At 36.8% G+C, this 19,066-nt stretch overlaps 1 protein-coding gene and 1 non-coding gene across 5 annotated transcripts in view; one reads left to right on the top strand and one right to left on the bottom strand.

Moving 5' to 3' along the window:
• SPART (spartin) overlaps positions 1 to 19,066 on the top strand; it is an 86,492-nt gene that overhangs the window by 41,735 nt on the left and 25,691 nt on the right. For 3 of the 4 annotated variants that reach the window (XM_006154175.3, XM_006154174.3, XM_006154173.3), the window contains exons 2-5: positions 3,848 to 4,641; positions 8,326 to 8,523; positions 12,658 to 12,825; positions 15,667 to 15,790. In XM_006154175.3, coding sequence (XP_006154237.1) covers positions 3,850 to 4,641; positions 8,326 to 8,523; positions 12,658 to 12,825; positions 15,667 to 15,790 — 1,282 coding nt within the window. In that variant the 5' untranslated portion in view covers positions 3,848 to 3,849. The remainder of the gene's footprint in view (positions 1 to 3,847; positions 4,642 to 8,325; positions 8,524 to 12,657; positions 12,826 to 15,666; positions 15,791 to 19,066) is intronic. The other variant, XM_027774084.1, reaches the window with a different exon arrangement.
• Positions 9,117 to 9,224, bottom strand: LOC114008836 (U6 spliceosomal RNA). Its single transcript, XR_003550339.1, has one exon. It is a non-coding gene; the product is annotated as a U6 spliceosomal RNA (small nuclear RNA).

The raw sequence follows: 19,066 nt of genomic DNA, 5'->3' as shown, positions 1-19,066 counted from the left end.
AAAAAAAGAAAAAAAAGAAAAAAAAAAAAAAAAAAAGACAAGAAACAGAGAAAAATAGAAGAAAAATGAAGAGAAAAACTTTTAAATGAAATTTTAAAAATTAATATTAAAAATATTTCAATAAAACCCCAAAATTAGAAAACTGCGCAGCGCACAAGGGTGGCGCGCACGAAATGGATAGATCGCAGGAGCCATGGAGCTGTCTCTTGAAGAAGGCCTGTTCTGTTCCCTTCCGCCTCTCCATGCGAGTTTTGTATGCTGGAGGCAGAATTATCAGTGGGAACTCTTCCTTTCTCCGTTTCCCCCCAAATGGCTATGTTGCAGGAGCCATGGAGCTGTCTCTTGAAGAAGTCCTGTTCTCTAGAACATCTTCATTGCTCTTGTCTCTGAAATCACTAGATCTCAGCTTTCATGGCCTGTGTAAACTCTTTTAAATTCATCCCTCCTAGCATAGTGTGCTGAAATTTCATAGTATGATCCTTAGTGTGAATCTTTTTCAACCTTAATGCATTGGTTTTTAAAAGCTGGAAATACATATTTTCAGTTCTGGGAAATTCTATGAATTATTTCTTCCACCCTTTCATTCCTTTGTCTCTGTTTTCTATTTCTGAAAGCTATATTGTCTAGATATAGGACTTTCTAGATAAGGTCCTAATTTTCTTATCTATTCTTTCCTGTTTTTCATGTTTTTTGTCTTTTTGCTTTAGTTTTTGGAAATTTTATATTATAACTTTATTTTCTTCTCATCTCTGTATTAAGTTTTTCTTCCCAGCTATTTTATACTTAATTTCCAAAGCTCCTTTTGTTTTTTGAATTTCATTTTGGATGTGCATGTACCTTGTTTTATTTTATGGATTCAGTATTTTCTTTCTCTTTATGTTAATACAAATGATAGGGTTTTATAGTTTTCTTTATCCTGCATATTTTCCATTTTAACCAGATTGCATTGCTCTTATTTTTATCTTTCATACTAGATGTTTTCCTCTATTTGTGGTCCTTGCCTTCGTCTCTCTTTTTCTTTCTCTTTCTCTTTTTTCCCTCTGTCTAAGTTTGGGACTCAACACTGTGTATGGGGTAGAAACTATCAACTGTGACTTCTCAATGGTGAGTTAACTGGATGGTTTTCTTTGGGAAACTCTCAGTGTCACTATCTTTAGGACTTTCTTCTTGGCAGGAATCAGAGTCCCCAGAGAGGACATTTCTAGTCTCTTTTCTAATAAAGTACCTAGCTGCCAGAACTCTTAAGAACCAAGCTCTGGGGAAGAAGGATCAAAAGGTCTCAATAGTGGATAATACACTTGTATCCTTCTAAGGGGGATTGGTTCTGGGACTCACTGAGGATATCAGAATCCACAGATGCTCAAGTTATTTTTATGAAAATGCCGTAGTATTTGTATATAACCTATGCACATCTTTCTGCATACTTTAAATCATTTTTCTAGGTTACTTATATACCAAATACGATTTAAACACCATGCAAATAGTTACGTTTTTTAAATTGTAGTTTTTTTTCTTTATGGATAGTAGAGTGCATGCATGTGTATGGGAGGAGAGGTGGGGAGAGAAGCATTCTTCACAGGGTTTGGTCATGCCATGATCCCTTTCTCTAGTTCTCTTGCCTGTCAGATCTTGGGTTCACTTGTCTGTGCTCAGCATGTTTAAGGCTGACTGGGCTGGGGATTTGAACTATAATCACCATGTATGATTGGCCTCTTGTTATTTGGTATGCCACAGAACTGGACCTAAATTGTATTATTTTTTATTTAATTTTTTTTTTTTTTGGAGAGTTTTTTTTGCTACAGGGCACATGTGCTCGACAGAAAGAGAGAAACAGAGAGACAGAAAGTGAGAAATCATCCCCCCGCAATCCCTTCTCCTCCATTTTCCTTTCGGGATCTTGGGCATGCACGCACACGTGCCTGGCGTGAGTTTAAGCCACTGGGTCCAGTATTTGAACCGCGGTCAACTACGTGAGAGTCCAGAAACATAGCCATTACACTAACTGCCGGTCCCTTTAATTTATTTTTTCAGTAGTTTTCCAAATGTTTTTAGTCTTTGGTTAGTTGAATTTGCAGATGTGGGAAACTGCGGGTACATAAGACCTCTTAAGTTTCATTTAATCTCCCTGCTTTTGATATTTGCCCTTTTTTGCCTGATAATGTTCCATTGAGAGAAATTTTATTTTACACTCTTCTGGATTAACGTATCCAATCTTCTTTCAAAACTGGAGACATAGTGTATTGGGTGCATGGTGTGAGAGAGAGACCTGAGGGTGCTAACTTGTAAATAGGCTTTCAACCAGTCTGCACTACCATCCTCCTCCCCACCCTCTCATGCTTTATCTTTACACCCTGTCCAGAGAAAGATCAAATTCTGTTGATTCCTATGCCTTTTGGGGTTCTATCATATTATGTAGAGGGCTCTGATTTCCCCGGTAGGCTTCAGGTTTTTCACATCTGTTTTGGGAGTTTCCTCCTTTTTTCATACTAAAAGGGACTCTTCATCCCTTTTTGTTTTTGTGAATTATGGCTGTATTATTATTTACTCATTTTATAGGGTAACAAAATATGTGTAGAACTCTTAGCACAAATTTACAGCCTAATGATTTTTATACATGTGTACACCCATATACTCATGACCCAAATCAAGAGAGAGCAATTCCAAAGGCCTTGAAATTCTCTCCTGTTCCTTTCAAGTCCATGCTCTCTTGTAAGCACCATTTTGATTTCTATCATCATAAGGTAGTTTTGCCTGTTCTTCATTAACATAGATTCATGTAGTATGTAGTCTCAGTATGAAGCCTTTGTATCTGGTTTCTTTGGCTCAAAGAATTGGTGAGATTCCTCAAGGTTGTGGGCATTGGGATTTTTTAAAACATTTATAAAACTTCTATGTATTAATTGCATCATTTGTGTATACCATCATTCATTCTTCTCTGCGTATGCACTTGGATTTTCAGCTTTTGTGAATATCACTGTTGTGAATATTGCCATAAATATTTTTGCCATGCATCCATTTCTCATTTTATATCTGTGAATGGAATTTCTGGAATAAATGATTAGCTTTAGTAGAGATTGCCAGTTTTCCATATGACTACCTATTTTTAATCTTCCACCAGTGAAATATGAGAGTTCCAGTTGTTGTCTTCCTAACATTGGTTAATCTTCTAATTTTTAGTGAACTGCTAACTGTATAGTTGGTATCATTATGGATTTTAGTTTCTTTTTTTTTTGAAGAAATAGTGTGTTGAACACCTTTTCACATGCCTTTTAAATGCTGTCTTTGTGATGTGGTAATTCATGTCTTTTTTTCGTTAAGAAAAATATATTGTTTAAATCTTTCAAGAATCATTTTAGTGGGGTTTGGGAGGGAACAAGGCTAACTGCAGGTAGGTAACCTACCACCTATAAATGGAAGTCAAATAGTACTAAGATTTCATCTATATTTTTTCTCTTTTCTATCCTCTCCAATGTGTGATTGAACACTTTTTTTATTAGCTGGATATATTTATAGTATAATGAACTTTACAACAACACTCTTTTCTAACCATAAAGATTGACATACAAGGCAAATTGTTTATTATAAGAAACTGGAACAAGAAAATTAATACATTCTGGTTTATTTTGTCTCTTTCTTAGTTAACGAGATGTTTAAGAGAAATATTTATCCATTCATTGTATATATCGAGTGCTTTCTTTATGTTAGTCCTAATGGTTTATTTCAGGGATACAGTAGTGAACAAGGCAGAAAATAGGTTCCTTTTCTCTTGAAATACTATTGGGTAGGAGTGGTAGATAATAAATAAGCAAACAAATAGCTAAGCAAGATAATGTTTCCTGTTTTGCAGAAATGGAGCAAGAACCACAAAATGGAGAACCTGCCGAAATTAAGATCATCAGGGAAGCATATAAAAAGGCCTTTTTATTTGTTAATAAAGGACTGAATACAGATGAATTAGGTCAGAAGGAAGAAGCAAAGAACTATTATAAACAAGGAATAGGACATCTACTAAGAGGAATCAGCATTTCATCAACTGAGTCTGAACACACAGGCCCTGAGTGGGAATCTGCTAGACAGATGCAACAGAAAATGAAAGAAACTCTACAGAATGTGCGTACCAGATTGGAAATTCTAGAGAAGGGTCTTGCCACTTCTCTACGGAATGACCTTCAGGAAGTGCCCAAGTTATATCCAGAATTTCCACCCAAAGACATGTATGAAAAGACACCGGAGCCTCAGTCCTTTGGCTCACCTCCTCAGCACTCTGAAGTAAATGGTGCAGGGTCAGCTGTTGCACCTAGTACTCTGTGTCTACCATCCCAAAGTTGTCCAGCAGAGGCACCGCCAGCTTATACTCCTCAGGCTGCTGAGGGTCACTACACCGTATCTTATGGAACAGATTCTGGGGAATTTTCATCAGTTGGAGAAGACTTTTACAGGAATCATTCTCAGCCACCTCCTCTTGAGAGCTTAGGGCTAGATGCAGATGAGTTGATTTTGATACCAAATGGAGTACAGATATTTTTTGTAAATCCTGCAGGAGAGGTTAGTGCACCTTCATATCCCGGGTACCTTCGAATTGTGAGGTTCTTGGATAATTCTCTTGATACAGTTCTAAACCGTCCTCCTGGGTTCCTTCAGGTAAGCCAAAGGAAAATGTGAACATAACTTGAAATGTGTATGTAATACAACATTTTATTTGTTAATATAGTCATGCATTACCTAATGTTGAAGATACATTCTGAGAAGTATATTATTAGGCAATTTCATTATTGTGAACTGAATATTTTTTAAAAAGATGTAGAACGTGCGGGGGCAGCAGATGGCAGAGCTGTTACGTTGCCGTACTCCCACATTGCCAACTGGTTCCAATCCTTCACACTGGGTGTGCCTGCATGCATGTGTGCCCAAGATCCCAGGAGGAGAATGGAGGAGATTGGTGATATGGCCATCCTCTCTAAGGGGGGATTTTTCACTTTCCCTCTCATTATTTCTTTCTTCCTCTGGTGAGCACACGTGTCCTAAGGCAAAAACCTCTTTAAAAAAAAAAATCCTTGAAATTTGTGAATTTTGAATATCTATGTTTGTGTTTGATAGTCTTTATATGTATGTAAAGGCCATAGATTAAAATAAAGTCATATGGGGCTGGCAGATGGCGTGACAGATTAAGGGTGCTGGACTCCCATGTGGCTGACCATGGTTCAAGTCCAAGATGGTCTTCCTTTTTCACTTTCCCTCTCTCTCTCACTCATCCCTGCCTGGTCAAATTTAAATAAATAAGTAAATAAATAAATAAAGTTAAATAATTACTTTTAAAAAATTAATAAAGTCATGTTATGTTAAATTTATGATGATAGAACCTGAGGGAGATTAGTATTCACCTTAAATGTTTAATTTTTTTTTTTGAGAGGTTTTTGCTATAGGGTGCGGGCGCTCCCCTGCCCGAGAGAGACAGAGAGACAGAAAGTGAAAAATCACCCCCCCAGGGGGAATGGCCACGCCGCAATCCCTTCTCCATTCTCCTCTCAGGATCTTGGGCACGCACGCACATGTGCCCAGCATGAGTTTTAAGCCACTGGATCCGGGACGCGAACCGCGGTCAACTACGTGTGAGTCCAGCAACATAGCCATTACACTAACTGCTGGTCCCCAATGTTTAGTTTTTTAATATGAAGATATATTTTTACAAATGTAGTCAAGACCCAGTTGTGGATCTGAACTGGACTAGACCCAGCCCACTGACTAGAACAGAGATTCTCAACTAGTGACAATTTTGCCTCCTCAGGGAACATTTCACAATGTCTAGAAACATTTTGTTTGTCATGACTCAGGGCTGGTTTGTACTGGTATAGTTCATAGAAGCCAGGAATACTGGTAAACAGCCATACAGAACAGCTCCATGTCAACAGAAAAATTATCCAGTTCAAAATCTCAATCATGTTATGATTGAAAAGCCCTGGTCTAGAAGTAGAGACTATAATGATAAGTTCCAGTAGTTTATGCAGATAAATTTACCAAAATACAGTTGGTCTAAGAGCAACCAACCGTTAGTGCCAAGTGAATGTTGGTGTCAGGGCATTGCTATGGATTTAATGAGGTATTCTAAAGACTCTCACCCAAAGGCAATCTGGTTTTAGGTTGGTTGTAGGTAAGGGGAGATGTATTCTTGAGATGAGGACTCAATATGCATTAAGTATAACAAAGGAGTTTCCTTTAAAGAGAGATCTCCAAGCAAAGCAGGTGCTTTTTATCCAAAGACCAGGCAATGTGGTGTATTTATAGCACTGATTAGCTGTATTCCTTCTCTGTTCATTCCTTACTCCACTTTTAATTCTTACACAGTGTTTAAATGCAGTAAACTTGAAAGTTATTTAAAGACAGTTGGAGACTTACAAGGGATGTGTGAAGGAGATATTTTGGGACATTGTTTAATGGACATTACCAGACAGAAATAATAATATGAATCCTGTAGGTTAATTTAGGGGAGAAGCCTTAAGGTTTAAAAAGGTAAAAACTGTAATATTTCTTCTGATTTGGTAATAATGTTGCATTTTATAATGGAATTAAAAATTAGGAGGATCGTAGGGACCAGCAGTTGATATAATGGCTATGTGCTGTACTCCTATGTAGTCAACTGCGGTTTGAGTCCCGGATCCGGTGGCTTAAACTCATGCTGGGTGTGTGTGAGTGCATGTCCAAGATCCATAGAGGAGAATGGAGGAGAAGGGATTAGCACATGGATATTTCCCCTGGGGGGGTGATTTCTCACTTTCTGTCTCTATCTTTCTGGCGAGCACATGCACCCTATAGTAAGAACCTCTCCAAAAAAAGACAAAAAAAGAAAAAAAAAAAACTTGGGGCGGGGGGATCCTCAATAACTGGAGGTGTGGGAAGTGAAAATAAGAAACACCGTACCTGGTGTGTGGAAAACACAGTAATAAATTGTATTATAACCTTTCTGAAGTTTGAGTATTAAAAGACAGTGGCTTTTGAGAGACATATAAAAAAGAATCTATAAATTTTTTTTTAATGTTTATTAAGCACTTTCCAGGAAAGAGGTAGACTAAAGTATTGCAATTTGTGTACGTTTAATTCTGTTGGGTAGAAATGATGAAGTGTGTCAGATTTTTCCACCATCTATGTAAACTCTCTCATGCTCTTTGATTCAGGTTCATCACACAGTGTTTTGATTATAGATTGATTGGCCTTCCAAATTCTTAATAGTAAGACAGTATCCTGGGTGATGAGCACAGTTATATTTTGGCTACTCAAAGAAAGTATCACATTAAAAATGAATAGATGGGGAAATTTTCATTTAAACCTTGTACCTTCTGAGTTTGGATAACCCCAGTATGACTAAGTCTGACTGCACTGACAAGCTAACCTCCCCAGATGACATTGCAGGTAGAACTTTGTATCATTTTGCTCTAACTTCACAATACATAGTCCATAAATATATTGAGCTCTGGTAAGGTTCTCTTGGGTCTAGTCTAAAATTTTTTGTATTTTTGGGGCCAGCAGTTGGTTTGGTGGTTAAAGGTGCTAGGCTGCCACATGGCCAACTGTGGTTTGAATCTCTGACCTGGAGACCTGCTTTCTCACTTTCCTCTTTCTCCCTCCCTTTTTTTCTTTCTTGCTATGTCCCTCTCTGGTCAAATTTAAATAAATAAATAATAAGTTAATAAATAAAATTATTCTAAAATTTTTATATTTCTATATATACACACACGTACTCTCTCTACATTGTAAGTGCTAGATTTCTAATTAAAATAGTTTAGCTTCTTTGGTGCAGACTACACATTTCCAAATCTTAGTTCCACTTTTAGTTTTGTCTCTGAGCAACCTAATTGATCTCTCTGTGCCTCAGTTTGTTGTCCATGTCAGTAATGTCAGTAATACTAATTTTGTGGCATTTTTATGACAATTAAATCAGCAAATACATATTTAATACTTGAAAACAGCTTGAGTTTGTTTATTTACTATGACAGGGATACCTAATTTTAGTAATAAAACCATAATTTACTTTGCTCATTATTTATTTAAAGCAAGAATAATTGTTGATTAACACTGGACCATTTACAGTCCTTGGTTTTAAGATTGTATGATTAGTAGAGCAGTGGTATTTTTAGCGTAGTTCTTATTGCAGGAAGATCAGACTAGTAAATGATTTATTTGTTAATGTTGATGTTTCTATAAAACCATGTATGATACAGTTCAGATTTTGAAATGTTTATTTTTTAGTATAATAATTGTATTGCAATCTATATGAAAATCTAGTTCCTTTCATTTATTATTATTTTTTTTACTTCTAATTTATCCTTTCAGGTGTGTGACTGGTTATATCCTCTAGTTCCTGATAGATCTCCAGTTCTGAAGTGTACTGTGGGAGCCTACATGTTTCCTGATACCATGTTGCAAGCAGCAGGATGCTTTGTCGGGGTTGTTTTGTCCTCTGACTTACCAGAAGATGATAGAGAACTCTTTGAGGATCTTCTAAGGCAAATGTCTGACCTTCGCCTTCAGGTAACTAGTGTGATGATCTTTACTATAAAAATTTATTTTAACATGAGGACCTCTGTTTTTAAGGAAATCATAATAATCTCTGAAGTGATCTAGGTTAGGCAGCTGAGAGTATATAATTTGCTTCTGTGTTCCCAACCACATGTTGGGAATTTGCTACGAAATAGTGGGTAACATTGTGAGCTGTAGAGTCAGATTTGCCTGGGTTTGGATTTAAACTCTTCTACTTAAAGCAGTTTAACTCAGCTGTTACTGATCTTTTCTATACTGTAGTTTCCTTACCATAAAATGGGGGTGATAATAATAATATCCAACTCAGTAGGCTGTGGTGAAGATTGAAAGTTAATACAGTAAAATACTTAACATTAGTGCTTCAAGTGGTAGTACTCTGTAAATGTTAGATTTGTTTTCACCACTGTTGTACTGTTCACTTGGAAAAATGGACTAATGGCATGAAGTAGGGAAGAGAAGGTAGTTTTAGCTTCAGCAGATGGGATATGTTAGACATTTTAGGGGTTAGATTTACATTCTGAGAAAGAAACAGATTTTGGTAGGGAAAGTTATCTTTGCCATAGGGCGGGCGCCACCATGCCCCAAAAAATATGGAACGCTTCACGAATTTGCGTGTCATCCTTGCGCAGGGGCCATGCTAATCTTCTCTGTATCGTTCCAATTTTTAGTATATGTGCTGCCGAAGCGAGCACAGTTATCTTTGTTCTTATAGTAAATGAAGGCTAATAAAGAGAAAATATGATTTTAAAATATGATTATCCTGTGAATTTTTAAAAGAATTATTTATTTAACTTTGTATTTATTCATTCATTTAATTTGACCAGAGAGAGAGAGAGAGAAAGTGAGAAAGCATGCCACCAGGTCTGGGACTTGAACTGTGGTTGGCCATGTGGGGGTGTCCATTGCCTCAATCACCACACTACCTACTGGTCCCCCATCCTGTTTTCTTTGCTCACATGCTTATCTTTTATAGGAACTTAAGATAAAGTATTATGAAGAGGATTTCTTCAGATGTTTTTGTCCATCTTATATTTTTATATAAAAATTTGCCAAAGGGCATGTACATACACTAGCTAGAGAGAGACTGACAGAGGGAAAATGAGAAATTAGTTCCCATGGGGCAGGGTCATGCCATAATCCCCTCTCCTTCATTTTGCCTTCCTTTTGGGATTTTGGATACACACTCACACAGTCAGTCATGTGGAATCCAGCTGCCCCAACCATTACACCACCAGCTGGCTGAAGAAAAATATATATTGATAATATAAAATTTGATATAGCATGCATGTGTTCGCTGGAGACAGACAGAAAGAGAGAAAGCACCCTACCCTCCCTCCCCCACCCCCGGAGGAATGGCCATGCCACAATCTCTTTTCCTCTTTTCTTTTCATGGGATTTTGAACACACATGCCTCCATGCCCAGAATGTTTCTCAAGCCAGTATGTCTGGGACTTGGTCCATGCAGTTGGTAATGCAAGATCCAGCTGCCTCTACCAACATGGCACTCAGTGGCCTAAAAGATATTTTTGATTATGCATATTGACAATTATCTGGTATTGAACAAGGTTTGCAGCATTGTGGTATAAACTTTTGTTCTTTCCTTTAATTAGCAGATACTTAGAATCTACCATTTAATCAGATCCTATGTTAAATAATAGGATGAGAGAAACAGAACAGGAGACTACAAAGAGATACTGATACACATTTAAAACAGCCCTTGTTTCCACATACCTGACAGTGTTCTGGTGATCAGTAGTCAATACTTAGCATAATCAGTAATTGCTTAAGCTATGTTAACAAATACACAGTTGCTATACAGAGGTGTGTAGCCTCAGTATACACATGGAAAGAAGTTTACAAAGGCAGGATCATGGTCAAGTGGATCTAATTCATCTTGTCTTTGCTGTGTACTAATTGAATGAAGTGACTGTCCTAAGTATTCATGAAGCAAGTATGGCATTATTTCTCCCTTTACTCATTGGAGCTGTATTAGTGGACTTAGGAAAGAAATTGAACAGACTTTTAGGTTATATGTTTATTTTCTCTGTTCAATTTAATTTTTTGGTGGAAATATTTTTCTTTCATAATTTTTATTATTTGTGTTGAGGATTAGTACACATATATTTCAGTTTGTACACAGTTAAATATACATGCCATAAGCACAATGTATGTATACTGAAAATCTAAAATGAAATGTATAGAAGTTCTCTCTCTTTTTTAAAAAATAATTATTTTATTATTGCTTTTTAATCTGACCAGAGAGACACAGAGAGAGAGAAAGTGAGAAAGCAAGCCACCGGGTCCGGGACTCAAACCATGGTAGACTACGTGGGAGTCCAGCAACATAGCCATAGCTGTTACACCATCTACTGGTCCCCATCAATAAATTAAAATACTGGTCTGCCAGTATTTTAAGTGTAGCTGAAGTAACCTTCAACTGGAAGAAGATACCGTCTAGAACTTTCACAGCTAGAGAGAAATCAGTGTCTGTCCTCATGTCTAAAGAACAAGCCTTCTTATAGGGGCTAATGTAATTGAAGACTTTTGAGTTGAAGCCAATGCTCATTATTGTACCATTTTGAAAATCCTAGAGCCTTAATAATTCTGCTAAATCTACTCTGCTTGTGCTCTATAGATAGAACAGCAAAGCCCGGATGGCAGCACATCTCTTTACAGCACAGTTTACTGAATGTTTTAAGCTCACTATTGAGACCTACTACTCAGAAAAACAATTCCTTCAATATATTACTTACTGCTCATTGACTGTATGTGGTCACTCAAGATTTCTGATGGAGATATACCAGGCAATTCATGTTGTTTTCATACCTGTTTACACAACATTTATTCTGTAGCCCATGAATCAAGGAGTAATTTTGACTTGCGAGTCTTATTTAATACATATAGTTTGTAAGGTTACAGCTGCCATAGATGGTGATTTCTCTATGAAAATCTTCTGGAAAAGATTCATTATACAAGATGCCATTAGGAACATTCATTATGTTCATGAGAGGAGGTCAGAATATCAACATTAACAGGAATTTGGAGGAAGGTGATTTCAATCTTCCTGGATGACTTTGAGAGGTAAGACTTCAGGAGCTGAACATGTGGTGGAAATAGCAAGAAAACTAGAGTTACAAGTAGAGCTTGAAGATGTGACCGAATTGCTGTAATCCTATGATAAAACTTAATGAATAAGGAGTTAACTTCTTATGAATGAGCAAAGTGGTTCCTAGAGATGGAACCCATTCCTGAAGATGCTATGAACAATGTTGAAAGGACAACAAAAGTATTGGAATGGCACATAAACTTAGTTGATAAAGCAGTGTCAAATTTTAAGAGAATTGTCTCCAATCTTCAAAGTATGAGTGAAATACTATGAAACTATATTACATATGACAGAGAAATCTTTTGTGAAAGGAGAATCAATTGATGTCTCAAACTTCATTGTCTCATTTATTTTAATTTTGCTAGAGAGTGCATGCACTTGCTGGAAAGACAGGGAGAGTTAGAGAAAGAAAGCTGGAGAGCACTTCCATGAGGGATGACTGTGTACAGTCCCTTCACCCCTATTTCTCCTTTTGGGATTTTTGGGCATGCACACACATGTGGTGTGTTTTTCTCTGGCTTTAGGACTGGAACCGTGAACTTGGTCATGTGGGATCCAGCTGCCTTAACTACCACACCACCAGCCAGTCCCACTATTGTCTTATTTCAAGAAATTATCACAGTCAAACCGGACTTTAGCACCACTACCCTGATCGATCAGCAGCCACACCATCAAAGCAAGAGCCTTCATCAGCAGAAAGATTACAATTTACTGAAGGCTCAGATGATTGAAAGCATTTTTTAGCAATAAAGATATTTACTTTATGTACATTACCTTTTAGACATAATGCTATTGCATACTTAATAGTATAGTATAAACATAACTTTTATGTACATTGGGAAGCCAAAACTTTGTATGACTTACTTTAATGTAACACTTGCTTTATTGCAGTGGCCTGGTATCAAATCTGTAGTGTCTCAGAGGTATGCCTGTATCATTAAAGCATAGTGTAATGTAGCTGGAGGAATATTACCTAAGAAAATTCCGATTCGAGCTAAGCTTAGTCCTTTGCTCCCTAGGCCAACTGGAACAGGGCAGAAGGAGAAAATGAATTCCAAATCCCTGGAAGAACAAGACACTCCTCTGACCAATTGCAGGAAGCCTCTGGCACTGATGTGAGACAGTTGGGTCCTTCATTGGATCAAGGCAGTAAAGATGTGCGTCATAAAGGCAAACGTGGGAAAAAGGTAAAAAAAAGAGGAGTACGATAAATGTGTGCATTCTCTTCCACTGGTTCCTTTAACCAGTTTCATGTATTTATATGATGTATCATCGTTTACTAAAGCAAAGCAACTCATATAGAATCTGGAAGTGATCACAGGCAAGGGCCAGCAGGTAGTGTGGAGGTTAAGGTAGCTGGATCTCATATGGCCAACTCATGATTCAAGTCTCATTTTTGGTGGCTTCACAATGGACATGCACCCCATACTCAAAATCCCAAGAGGAGAAGGGATTGAGGTGTGGCCATTCCTCCCAGGGGGTGATTTCTCACTTTCCATCTCCCTCTCTTTCTCTGTAACTATCTCTTTGGCAAATGCATGTGCCCTATAGCAAAACTTAAAAAAAAAAAAAAAAAAAAAAAAAAAAGATCACTGGAAAAACATTTAGAATCAACTTTAACATTTCCCTTAAAAATGTATTTTGTGTTTTGGGCATAGATATTTCTTTCCAACTGTTCAAAAGATTTTAATATTTACCTTAGTGATGCATATATTTCTTTGTATTTCTTCCTATGTTCATCAAGAAGTTGGAAATAAGTTTCTTGCTGTCTTTTTTTCTTACACTCTGCCATTTTTATTCTGTTCATTGTTTTTCACTCATGGGCAATAGGACAGAGGTTTTGCTTTAAAAATATACTTAGTAGTTTATTCTTTTATTTGTCAGGTTCTTAGTATGTGATATGTTCTGAATGGAAAATTTGGATTACAGTTGAGTATTAATTGAGTGCTGAAATTGGGCGTATATAGTAGAAAAAAGTTTAAGTTTCTCCTTTTAAGGAATTTATATCTTAGCAGAAATTACAGATTAGCCAAGAGATCTTTTCTGTCTAATATGTTCACTAGATAAAATTACACCCTAGTGTGATAGGTAAGTGTGGTGAATGGATGTTGTGGGAAGCAGTAAGGAGCTTCTTCCTCGAAGACATTTTGACCAAGATGAATCTCACTGTCTAGTATTTCCTTTTGTGAATATATCTTAGTTTCTTTAATCAATCTCTTATTAGGGAGTACTTGGCATAAATCCTGTTTATTTGCTATTATGGATAATGCTTCAGTGAATAACTTTGTAGATCTACTTATTGATAAGTGTATAGGTAATCAGATACATTTTCTTTTTAGAATTATTTATTTATTTAACTTTATTTGTTGTTGTTATTTTTTAATTTGACCAGGTGAGAGAAAGGGAGAGGAGTCTACCAGGTCTGGGATTTGAACTGTGATAGATCATGTGCGAGTCCAGCACCTTAAGCACCATATCACCTGCCAACCTCCAGATAAATTTTTAAAAGTGAAATTACTTACTCAAAAGATAAATGCACTTGTGGTTTTGATTGACCAGGAGTGTATTAAAGTACTTATTTACCCATAGCCTGGTCAACAGAGTGGGGGGTGGTCAGTCTGTACGTATTTTGGCAGCCTGATAGATGAGAAATGGTATAATAGAATATGTAAATTTGCATTGGTTTCATTTTGAGTGATGTTAGCATCTATCCTTAAGTGTCTCTTGAGTTTTATTTCCTGTGTATTATCTGTTTATGTTCATTTTTATTGTTGGGTTATTAGTCTTCTTCTCTTGGTTCCCAGGAGGTTTTTATATATCACAGATGTCGGCACATTGTTAAAAGGTAGAATTCACAAAAATTTTGCACAACTTCTGATTTTATTTATAAGTGGCTTTTCTCTATAAGTTCTTGTTTTGTTTAATGTGTGTGTGTGTGTGTGTGTGTGTGTGTGTGTGTGTGTTTAGTTTAATTTGACCAGAGAGAGAGAGAGAATGGGGGTTGGGGAGTGAGAAAGCAAAGCAAGCCACCAGGTCTGGGACTCGAACCATGGTCGGCCATGTGGGTGTCCAGCACCCGTAGCCACCATGCCACCTGCCAGCCCCGTACATGTGTAGTTTTGATTGCCAGAGGGTGCATGTACTCACCAGAGAGGAAAGAAAGAAGGGAGAAGTACCCCCCATGGGGTGTGGTCACACTCCACTCCCTTTTCTACTATATCTCCATCCTGTCAAGATTTGAGGCACACATATATACATATAGAGCATGTTTTCCAAGTTGCTGAGGGGCAGGACTCAAACTGCAGCTGGCAATGAGGGATCTGACTCCTTTTTTAGTTCATGAGGTTAGCCTCTTTATATTTTAAAAGAGGCTTTTTTGTATTTCTGTTGGACATTTTCATTTTTAAGTTGTTATAATCTATGAGTTCTGAGCCTGCTCCAGAGTTCTTAGAATTAGTTAATTTGGCTTTTGAGATTGGCTGTTGACCCTAGTTCTCATTGCAGTTGTTAAATTGGCAGTAAACAAGTATGTCTATGTCCTATTTCCTTTTAAATGGAAGGGCAAGTTGTTCTTTCTCTGATTCTTCTTTCAAATTATAAATTTACTTGAGCTCCATTAAAATCAGTTTATTTGGCTATATAGCTCCTTACTGATTGAGTTACTTAACAGAAATCTTTTTATTTTAATGAATCTCATGTGTGTACTAATATCTAGGGGTGATAGTTGTATGATGTAACTCATAGCTAAGGAAAGAAAAAAGTCAAAGTATGATTTGATAAATGTTATATTGGAGTTATGTTGACTTTTAAGTCTTCCAAGTGGGAACTTAATGTAAGACCAGAATAACTTTCAGTTTCATGGCAGTTCCAATATTATACTTTATAAGATATACTGGTAAATAGACTTGCTGAAGATATTTTCATAAATTACCACTAATATTTATGGCTTAATATTTTATTATATTATGCTTTCCATTTTTCCCCTTCTTGGTTCTTAACTAACATTTTGAAATATTTTTACCGCATAGGCTAAAGATACTTCAAATGAAGAACTTAATTTGAGTCACATTGTACCCTGTGAGCCAGTTTCAGAAGAAAAAGCAAAAGAATTACCCGAATGGAGTGAGAAAGTGGCTCACAACATTTTGTCAGGTAGTAACAGTAATAATAATTTCTCCTCTATAATGTGAAATCTTTGGAATATATAAAGGAATACTTAGAATGATAATAGTTTTTTTTTTTTTTTTTGAGAGGTTTTTTTATAGGGCGCGTATGCTCGCCAGAAAGACAGAGAGAAACAGAGAGATAGAAAGCAAGAAATCACCCCCCAGGGGGTGATGGCCACGCCACAATCCCTTCTCCTCTATTCTCCTCTCGGGATCTTGGGCATGCACGCACATGCGCCCGGTGTGAGTTTAAGCCACCGGGTCCGGGACTTGAACCACAGCCGGCTACATGGGGGTTCAGCCACATAGCCATTATGCTAACTGCTGGTCCCAGTATTTTGGTTTTAAGTCATCATTTTAGAAATACTTAAAAGTTGAGATCAGCAGTTGGCATAATGGCTATGTCACTGGGCTCCCATGTAGTTGACTGCGGTTGGAGTCCCGGACCTGGTGGCTTAAACTCACACCGGGCGCATGTGCGTGCATGCCCAAGATCCCGAGAGGAGAATAGAGGAGAAGGGATTGTGGCGTGGCCATCACCCCCTGGGGGGTGATTTCTTGCTTTCTATCTCTCTGTTTCTCTCTGTCTTTCTGGCGAGCGCACGTGCCTTATAGAAAAAACCTCTCCAAAAAAAAAAAAGGAAAAGAAATGTTTAAAAGGACTGTTTTCTTAGAATATCACATATTGTCGTATAAGTAAAATTTTGTCCTGGCCTATATTTTTTTTCCCCTTGGGAATATTGAGAGTGAACAGTTTTAGTAATGCCCAAACTCTCAGAACAACTCTAAACATAAAATTAGTTACTTTTCTTCTTCTTTGAAGTTTCTTCTTAATTCTTCCTGACCCTGCTCTGGTCTGAATGTTTATATCCCCCCAAAATTCTTGGGTTGAAAACCTAAGCCCTAAGATAATAGTATTAGGAGATAGGGCCTTGGAAAGGTGATTAGGTCATGAGGGAGGATCCTTCTTGAATGACATTAGTCCCTTCTAAGAGAGGCCCCAGAGAGCTGTCTTGCCTCTACCATCATGTAAGATGGTACTGTTCTATGAACCAGATAAAAGGCTCTCACCAGACACCAAATCTACCAGCTTCTTGGTGTTGGATGTCGACCTCCAGAAATTTTATAAACTTCTGCTGCTTATAAGCTGACAGTTATGGTATTTTGTTAATAGCAACATGGATGGACTAAGACATCCACCAAAAAAATAAGATGGTTATCTGTCTTTGGAAGTAAAGCAGCACTCCCTAACCACTTAGCAATGTAAGCATGAGAAGATTCAAGGTTTATAGCCAAGGTTATAGCCTAATTGGAAAGTAGGCCCTGCTATTTAATTATAGTTAGAAAGGGCTTTGTGTTAATTACAGATGCTCCTCAACTTAGGTTAGGTTTACATCATGATAAACAATCATAATGGGAAAATATTATAAATCAAAGATGCATAAAATACACTTAATCTACTAAACATAATAGTTTAGCCTAGCCTACCTTAAATATGCTCAGAACATTTATATTAGTATAGAGTTGGACAAAATCATCTAACGTAAAGACTATTTTGCTTGTTTATTTTTTGTTATTTTTCACAGAAAGAGGATCATTTGGAATAGAAAATACTAGGTTTGGCCATCTTTAGAAATACCACCTGCCACAAAGTCAGAGGCCTTCTAGATACTACACAGGTTCTACATAGTTTTACTGAGAGAGATAGAGCATTCTTAAAGACAGGTAATTCCTGGAAGTAGATCTCTTAAGTGATTTCAAAAGAACTCTCAGCAATGCCTTAATTTAGAAATAAGAGAAACTGCATCCTGGTACTACTTAGAAGTCTTCTTTACTATTTGAGAACTAAGTTTCTTCATGTCACTCAATCTTTTTCTTTTCATCTTTGTGCCCTCAGGGCTAGAGTTTTAGTAGTATTCCTTACAGTTGGTGACCATAAAACCATTTCACTGATACCAGAGTCTTGTCTGTTTATGTATTTTTTAATAAGTAGAATGAGTAATAACTAGCTCACTAGATACTTAAGATACAAATAAAAAAGAAAGAGGTAGAAAATAGTCAAGATTTGTTCCAGAAAAAATGATCAAATCTGTCACAAGACTATTTCTATGAAAAGATCAGTGCTCTAAAACTTACTTCCTATGATGAAATTATAGTGGTTTATCAGAAAAGTCATGTTCTGTATCATCTTAGATTTCAATTGGCCTCTTACCAAGAGAGAAGCTATTGCTTGGGCCTTTTGTTGTTCATAACAAGGAAAAATGGTAGATGTTTTTTATTTCAGTAACAGTGGGCAGTGTTCCACTGACTATGGTGGTTAGGCTTAAGTTAGATAATTTTAAGTTATCTTCCATCTTCTGTTCTGCAAATACTCATTGTCTGCCAAATGTCAGCATTATCTGTCTACATAGGATTAAATAAGAGTAGAATCAATCTATTTCTGGCACTACACATGCCGTTCAGAAGCTCTAAATAGCTACTAATAAATATTTACATTTCCTTTTATTACAGTGTCTACAGGTTTAGTGTGTTTACCTGTATTCTCGTTCATGGTGATATTTTGTTCATTGTATCTGGAATTTCTATTAGTTCTATGACTTTTATATGTCATTTTCTCCCATCATCAATAGCCTCCATCTTTGTTTCTTAGAGTTTCACTGAGGATTATTAATCTCCTTTGTTTTCTTGTCATTTATTTGATCATTTCTAAGTCTTTTTCAAATTCAGCTCATTTTTTTATTTCTTAAAACTCTTCAACCTATAAGTTAAACTCTAAAATATATATATATATATATATATTTGAATGGATACCTTTAAGCCTTTTATTGTTATGGCAGCCTGTTTGCCTGTGTTTGAGATCTGGTCCTACCCTAATGTTGGTTGTTCAGTAGGACAGTTGGAGTAGGTTGTAGCATAAGGTAAAGGTGTTTAATGAAACAAGAAAACGTGTAACTTTATAATCAGTTACTACTTGTCACTTTTTGTTGTTAAAATTTTAAATGAACAGGTATGATTTTTACTTGGGTGTTTATTCATGGGCTAGAGTAACCATGTAAAATCATGATTCAGACTTTGAGGACATACTTAAATATTTTTTATCTTCAACTTTAATTGCTCATTGTTTTAGGGTTCACTAAAAAAGAAAGAATTTAAATTGTAAGCTTATCACAGAGGAGGGTAACACTTTCCCTTTGATCTTAGGGTACACTGTTTTTGAGTATCTTACCTTGCTTCTCTATTGCTCCTCCACCTGCTTTCCCTA

This window comes from Tupaia chinensis, unplaced genomic scaffold (assembly GCF_000334495.1).
Source record: "Tupaia chinensis unplaced genomic scaffold, TupChi_1.0 Scaffold000402_1, whole genome shotgun sequence".
Taxonomy (NCBI): Eukaryota; Metazoa; Chordata; class Mammalia; order Scandentia; family Tupaiidae; genus Tupaia; species Tupaia belangeri.
The sequence above is the reverse complement of the archived record's forward strand: the minus strand, read 5'-3'. Positions and strand labels throughout refer to the sequence as shown.